The sequence below is a fragment of the Pavona decussata genome, unplaced genomic scaffold (genome assembly GCF_977016875.1).
Source record: "Pavona decussata unplaced genomic scaffold, jaPavDecu1.1 SCAFFOLD_128, whole genome shotgun sequence".
NCBI classification, from domain to species: domain Eukaryota; kingdom Metazoa; phylum Cnidaria; class Anthozoa; order Scleractinia; family Agariciidae; genus Pavona; species Pavona decussata.
Genome location: NW_028145542.1, coordinates 738,089 through 746,348, shown reverse-complemented (window position 1 = coordinate 746,348; position 8,260 = coordinate 738,089). Strand labels below are relative to the sequence as shown.

Below are 8,260 nucleotides of genomic sequence, written 5' to 3'. Positions count from 1 at the left end.
AAACCGCCGAACTTTATAATCTTTCGTCTTCGACTGTTTTTGACTATATTTGTTTTCGGTCACGCAACGGCTTCCTTTACCGGTCTTTACTTCGGAGTGATTGGTTTTACTTTATAATGGCCAAAATGGAAAAAAATCCAAACATTAGGACGTCTGCATCTAGTTCCTTTAAAGTTATTTGAACATGCAAACGTGACTGTTCACATATTAACGCGGCTTTTGGATTTCACCTGGAACGGTGATCATGTTCATTCAGGTTGTTTATTTCACGCCGGTCATGGCGTGTGCGTGAATTGTTCATTCACCAAAGATAATTAATACAACTTAGAACTTGAATGATGTTTTAACGAAAGAAAATTGAACAGATACCAGTACAAGGTGATATAAGAAAATTGTAACTTAATGAGAACTTTTTCAGTTTCTCAACCAGATTGAAGTTCGTTCTTTTCGCATGTGTCGGATTTGCCACCTAAATAACAGTTAAGAAAGATAAAAGATATCCAGACAGATAAAGAGTTCCGTGATGATAACAGTACCTGAAAAAGGGGTCCGGTGCATCAATTCTTCGTTTACAAGATCTTTAAAAAGTTCAGTTTTCTGTGTACTCGTGAATTTTCTCTGATCTGTAGCACTTAAAAAAAAATGTTTAATTTATTTTAGTTACAATGATCTATTGTGGTCTTATAAAACACCGCCGTCGTTCTGATTTAAATATCGTCACGCACATGATGGACATGCAATGATGATGCTGGAACAATTACCAAGTATACAAAATTTCCTTATTAAAAAGCACTCTGTACTTTTTAGTATTTACACTGCGTTTAAGATTTCGGTCGTGACAGGGTGAAATCAGCTTGTGAAATTTGCTGATGCTTCAATTATCTGACAAGGCGATCAAGCAGAAAAAAAGTGTTTGAGTAAACCGTTCAAATCTTCCGTTGGTGCAACTCTAGTGCAAAACCGTTAAGACAGCAACAAACTTATTGCATACCTAGTGAAATAATTCTACAGGACAGACACGTTTCGGGATAACACTAGAAGTGTTCGAATAACTGATGTTTACTTCAAAGTTGAGCTTACCTTAGCGTGCGCGTGATTCTTTCTTCCGCTACATTTCTGCGTAGACCATTATAGACTTGCCACAAGTCGTCCTCTTATGCACCGAAAGAGTGACCAACAAGGCAACGGGGTCGTGAGGCGAGCGCCTGACTGAACTCCTACGAAAACGGACTTTCAGAAAGTCTAACTTAGGCCATTTCTCCTGCCTATCCCATCTCAGTGGGAAATTGGCCGGTGCAGAGGTGCTAACCAATGACGAGATCAGCAAGGGTTCTCTTAACATTCGGCAATACTGAGAAGGTGAGAAAAGCAGACCGTGGGATAGGCAGGTCGGAGTCCAAAGCTTTATTGCGACAAGCCGGTGTACTGTTTCCATTGGGCTCTTGAATTGGTAAGTACACCTTAATTTTGTGATATACGCTGGCTTCCTCTGTAACTGATTTGCGAACAATGGGCCAATTTAGTTTGGAGACAGTGCAATCCAAACGCAGCCTGATCCCACGCGGTCGTTTTTAGGGGACATCGTATTACCTGCTCCCCTAAAAGCGACTGCGTGGGAGCATGCCCCGAACGTGACTAGTATTTGTCTTTTTTCGTTGCTGGTGTTTTGAACACAATATGTGTAAAACGATAGTAAGAGTTAAAATTTAGGTGTGAAAGGCTCGGCCAAAACAAAAACGAAAAAAGAAAACAAACAAAAATAGGAGCCTCTTTGGCTTGTCTTTTTGCACAGTTCAGATTCAGAAGATAAAATAACTTTATTATATTACATCAGGAGCTACATTCAGGCCTCTAGACGTACTAAATTGTAAAGGCGTCACTGGACCACTAACAAGAATTCTTAACAAGAATGGTATCCGAGCCACCACCAGACCGGTCAAGACCCTGCAACAGGAATTTGTGTCTCCTAAATCTAGATCGGCAAACGAACGTTGTCTATAAAATCCCCTGTGCGGACTGCACATGGAGTTACATTGGAGAAACGAGCAGATGTTTACACACTAGAAAAAAGGAACATATTCGAAACAACAAAGTTTTTAAAAGTGGTTCCAACGTTGCCAGCCATGCGTGGCTCGAAGGCCATACTATTGATTTTGAGAATGCACGTGTCATCGACAGAGGCAATTCACGCGTAAGAAAAACGCTGGAATCTTGGCACACTGCGATAACTAGCCAGGCAGACAATAATGCTAAACATCTGCCGAGACAATACTCAATTTTATTATAACTTTATTCATGTCATCAATATTTTTTCTTCACACTAGTATTTCCTTTGTATTATTGTATTTATTCAAATTTGTTCGTCATTTTTTCTCACCTCTTTGTATATATATTTCTGCCTTCGCTTTTTACATCTCACTTTTTAAAGATTGCAGACTGGCAATCGAAAGCTCAGTGTTTTTAAACTTTTAACCAGAGAACGTTTTTAGAAATTTTTTAAAGGCAAACATCTTTACATCGCCATGGAAGGCCCGTGGACAAGCCGGCGCTCTATCAACCAAGATGCTGCAAGGGTCGACGTGCTAGAGTGACCTGAAGAGTTATCAGCTTTGATTGTCCGCGAAAATAGGCTATTTAAGGCTTCTGATACTTTTCATGTATTTCAAGTTTTGATAAAGATAGCAGATAGTCATCGAAACTGTCAGCATCAATAAGATGTTAATATAAGACTGGCTATGATGTGAGAACATTCAAATCGACTGTTTATCTTCTACCAGCCTGATAAATTTCTTCAAGAATTGTTTCATCTCATCCTCAAGAGAACAGTCAGGGATGAGACCGAAGTGACATTTGCATGAAGGGCTAAGGAGTTAATACTTAGTGGTTCTAACAAGAAAAGTGTTCCCCTAGGTTTCCCCTCATTAAAATGCAAAGACTATCATATTTTATCAAAGCTTGCATTGCGGCTCCTTTTGGTGTGTATAGATGATAAAAACTTCGGGTATAAATCATCCATCCTGTCTACACGTTGGTAAAGATTTTATTGTTCTTAATTTTTTTTTTTTTGTTTTCAGCATGTTAGGACACACGTTTCCCGTGTGTTTTTCGCGCAACATAGTCAAACCTAGTCTCCCTCGCAGCCGTTTTTTGGGCTGTCACGCAACGCTCCCCCCAAAACCAAATGACGTCATGAAAGCCAAGATGGGGGCACCCGGGAAATTTAAAATGAAAAATAGGCGATAATCAAATTCTGTTTTGTCCGACACAGAAATATGATTCCCATGTTTACCAACTGAATTTGAGATTAGATTGTATTCTCAACAATTAGATGTTAATTTATTTCAAGAGTGGAGGTTTCCTTTAAATTTGCAGAGTTCTCGACAGAATACATTTTGTCCTTCAACCGATTTTAAGTTATGATTATAATTAGTGAAAAGGAAAGAGCCATAACATTTTTGTCGGTTTTAGCTTGCATTTTTGTAAAATCTTGCATCTTCATCCCATCACAAGGGGAGTTTACAATTTGTTTATCTACACCCCCACCCCCTCCCCTACGCCTCCTTAATATGGTAGGAATCCAGACCCTCAATTTTTTTGTCAGTGCATTTTGATAAATGAAATCCAGAGGTTTGATTGTTTGCTGGCACCTTTGAATAAAATGCCTCAAGGACCTAAATTTTGTAAGCTTCTTTGAAGGAAAACTTTACAAAAAAAACGTTCACCTTTAGGGGTGGTACAGACAAAAGTTGGAAATCCCACAATCACTTAATTCCCCCTTTTCCTTCTGGGAAAATAATTGGAATTCCAATGTACTTGAATAGTTTTGTTTTTTTCTAAAAATTTGTTCACAAAAGGACAAGATGTAATTTAATGAGAGGCACTTTTGTTGTATTGTCATGGTGATATGCAAAAATGTTCAGACATTTTTTTTTTCATGCTAGGTTTTACCATAGACAAAGTGCCAACTTGCATTTAGACAATGATTAAAATAACTATGGTTAAGTGGCACTGCTATTGATGTTGAAATATTGATTAATAATTTTATCGTGATAATCAAACTTTTGTACCTCTAAACATTAAATAATACAAACGTTTTATTAACTCTTTTTAATACCAGGGAAAGTTTTTAAAATTTTGGAAATGTAAAACTGAACAGTTTACATTTCAATGGCCACATGTCATGTAGTTCCACATTTGGTTTCATTTGAACAGTAATTATTATTGTGTGGCCATTCGAATGTAACCTCTAGTTTTTAAAGATACTTCTTTGTCAACTCTCTGCTTAATTTTGTTACTAGTCACTTTTGACAGGAAAATAAATCACAATATTTTCCAGCGCCTGTTAATTCACCTTTGTCACAGTTTCATTATACTTGATGATCCAAATTCATGGCCTCAACAGTTGCCAATACAGCTGAAGGTACTTCTATTTCTTGTGAATTATTGCACACAGGTTCTTGCTCTAGCAAAGAGTCTTCGAGTTGGAAAAGAGAAAAATTGTCTAGGATCATGTCAAATAAGTCATCATCTTGGAGGAATTCATTCCACTCATCAAGAACTTCCTCGTCCAAATCATATCCCTTTTCCTCTAAAGGAGTAGGGTCAGATGACTGCATGCCAGTACCCACATCATTGAACACTTTACTGATAATTGTAAGAATCTCCAGTGCATGCCGTGTATCCCATATCTCCACAAATTTGTAAACATCAGAAAAAATGAAAATTCTGTCTAAATTATCCAAAACTTGTGTGATTTGATGCTTGGAGAATCCTAGCATGAACTGTAAATTTGTGAGTGTCCTCACATCCCCATGAGCTGTTGTGTTCAAGAGATTGATAACAATGGATTTGTAATATTGAGTCAGGCAACCTTCCACAGTTTTTCTTTGCTCTGTATCCACTTTTCTTTTTTTACCCGAAGCAGTATTCTTTACTTCCGCTTGACATACAGGATAACGTGCAAAAGCGCCACAATCAGGCAAACCACATTCACAATCTACAGCACAGTTATCACAGCAAAGATGTGGAACTTCATGCTGCCAAGTAGTGGCATGAAAGTGCTTTAGCAACTCCTTTCTTCTGCAATGATGTGTCTTCACATATTGTTTCCTATGGCCGTCAACATGGGTAAGAAGGATTCCATGGTACAAAATATACACAGCACTTTGAGTACCATCCCTGCCTGCTCTCCCAGTTTCCTGAATATAGGATTCCACATTTTTAGCAGGTCCATAGTGAATGACTCTATGCACTCCCTTACAGTCTACCCCCATCCCAAAGGCAATTGTGGCAATTAATAGTCGAATAGTTCCAGTGGTTGACTGAAAGGAGAGGAGAATTTTCTCTTTGTTTGCAGGAGGTGTACATGAGTGCAGCATTTCAACAAGTACACTGGTTGGATCATCATCAGTTCCATTAGAAATATCATTTCCAAGCATGCCTTTTATCATTCCGTAAATAATACTGCACTGCTTGATAGTTTGACAATATATAATTGTTCTTTCGCTAGATGTACCTTTCAATTTTATCTCTTCAACCAGCCACTCAAAATACAAATCATGGTCAGTGTCTTTTTGCATACACTGCACAATGTAAGTTACATTTGGCTTGTTTGGGCCTTCTTGGACTTCAAATGGTTTATCCATTAGAAGAATATTTAAAATTGTTTCTTTTGTCAGGTTTGTTGCAGTTGCAGTCAAAGCAATCATTTTAGCATTTGGTGCTAATGATCGCAGCTCATGAAGGCGGCCATAACACTCACGGAATGCTGTCATTTTATTGTCCTCAGATGTTCCCCTGAAATGTACATGTAAACGGATTAGTGACTTATGACATGAGGGAAAAAATCCTTATTTCCCGTTTTGATTTAATATTTGTTTTGGATATACAGTATCAAGTTATTTTTTCTCTCACGAATTTTCCAGGAAAAGTATGTTTACAGATTAACTTACACTGTTTACATGTAGTTCCCTGAAATTATTCATTCTCTTTTGCTGCATTTTAGTCCAAATCAGTTCAATACAAAATTAATTCGTAAAATATTACAAAATAGAAAAAAAAAGACGGGTTAAAAATGCCACTAATGATGTAGCTTGCTGACCGTGCAAACGAAGCTGTACGCTTACCATTTTTTCTTCGCATATTGATATTTGCACACATATATTTCAAATATTCGTGACATTGCTTTTTTGAAGGTTCAAAGTGTCGTTAAATGGAAAACGCTATTTAACTCGGACTTACCAATGCCGTAAAACATGAGCTTCATCGACAGCAACAGCACAAAGTTTCCTTGAGTAGACATCATTACTCAACATACATCGCCAGCGCTCGTTCATAAGCCATGCTTCAGGTGAGCCATAGACAATTGAATATTCTCCTTTCTCTATCTTTGCACGGTCAACTTCAATGTTTGAAGAAATGTTAATGGCAGACAGACCAAGACTTCTCAAATACTTCACTTGATCTTCCATGAGACTAATCAACGGTGAGACAACAACAACAATGTGACCATTTTCGTCGGAAACGTGGTCATACACGAGCGGCATAGCCTGAGAAATTAACGATTTCCCGGATCCTGTAGGCAAGTTAACAAAAATATCTTCCTTCTCGAGGACGAATTTTCGAATTGCAAGCTTCTGGTAAGCATTAAGCTCAGAAATTTTAAACTTTGACGACGCTTTGTAAAAAGCTGCTTCAAGCACCGCCATCTTGATTCAGTGATATCTTCCACACGAAGGCAATGATAAAAAGCGGTCTCTAATTGGACGATTCGGCTTGGCGCGAAAGGGTTCCTAAAAATGGAACCCTGGCTATGATTGGCCAATACGGGGAAAGGAATGCAGTTCGGATGTCAGCAGCCGCTTCTTTTGGGGGGAGCGTTGCGTGACAGCCCAAAAAACGGCTGCGAGGGAGACTAAGTCAAACCTAACGTCACGTGAATTGAAAAAAGGCGTGACATTTTATTGCGTAACTTATGAAATATTAAAACAGAGTCGAATTAATACTTTGATGTGCGCTTTCGCTTCAAGTAATTATGGTTTTTTAAATCCTGCGAATGACCCAGTAACGACATCTCGAAACAAAAAAACAAATCCTTTCGAGATACAAAGAAAAGCAAAGTCACTTCGATTTTAAAGGATCTTCTAGACGAAAATAAGTGGTCCGATGGTAAGTCATTTGAGTTGATTGTCGCTTCTAGTCGCAACGAGCGATGATAATTTATCTTGTTGACTTCACACATCAAGACGGCTATATAATAATGACAGGAGACAAACACAACCAAATATCTTATTTAGACAATGCCTTATTGCAGTTAGCGACGCATGACCTTTCACTGGCGGTTTACAGCCAAATGCCGCGGTAAATTACATGAAATTTCAATAGTTTCTCTTAGTTTGGTTGCAGTCATGTGCAGTTTATTTTCACATTGATATTGCGATTTCGTGATATTGAGAGCGCCAAGGCTCAGCGCTGGTAAAAAGTCCAAAGCTATTTTTAAACCTTGTTTTAGAGCGATACTTCCTCAATCTATAATTTTACATTCGAAGGGTTTAAGTGTTTTACCGGATCACGAAATTTTCTATTAAAAAAAGTGCACCAAATTAAGGATTTGGAGCAAGCGAATTTTTGAGTTTTTTTTGTGGCTCCTCATGACCAGAAAAATTCGTCCGCTAGAGTATTTTTGGACTCAAATACTTAATAAACACTTCGAAAGCAAACTTTCAAGAAGAACACTGGGTTTTCTTTGATGCGAATTTAACAGAACGAAGTTTACGAGGTGTGAATTATGTTTATTTCGGTTGTTTTTCAAACCACCAGGGGCTGTCACTGTTTTTTTTTCTATTTTTTTTTTCCGGTTAAAAAAATATATTTCAGGAAAAAAAACCTACCACGTTTTTTAAACTACCATGGGGTATCTCTGGACGGAATTTGCAGAGTTGATTTTTTATCACGTGCCACTTATTTATGATTTCGCTCAGTCTTTGTAGACATTCCCTCTTAAGATTTCATCAGCAACGGTCAAAACAATATCAAGTAAGTAGTACTTAATTCAGCATGCTTTCGTATTATTTTGCAACTGAGCTGTAGTTGAAGCCCACGCGCTCCTGTTAAATTAAAAAAAATGTGGTTTTCCTTTTTGTTTTTTGTTTCTCAAACCCTGCAACACACTTGGCGTTCCCGCGATTTTTTACGTTTATTGCTGCGAATCGCCAGTAAAGCCAACCCTTAAGGTTGGAGGATTTTATCACATGAGTTTTCA

General features: G+C 38.0%; 1 protein-coding gene across 1 annotated transcript; it reads right to left on the bottom strand.

The window, feature by feature from the left end:
- Window positions 1-3,995: 3,995 nt before the first annotated feature.
- Window positions 3,996-6,909, bottom strand: LOC146468838 (ATP-dependent DNA helicase Q1-like). Its single transcript, XM_085123891.1, has 2 exons — window positions 6,241-6,909; window positions 3,996-5,796 (listed from the first exon to the last, which is right to left on the bottom strand). The coding sequence occupies exons 1-2, from the start codon at window positions 6,705-6,707 to the stop codon at window positions 4,368-4,370; spliced, it is 1,896 nt and encodes a 631-aa protein (XP_084980017.1). The 5' UTR covers window positions 6,708-6,909; the 3' UTR covers window positions 3,996-4,367.
- Window positions 6,910-8,260: the final 1,351 nt, after the last annotated feature.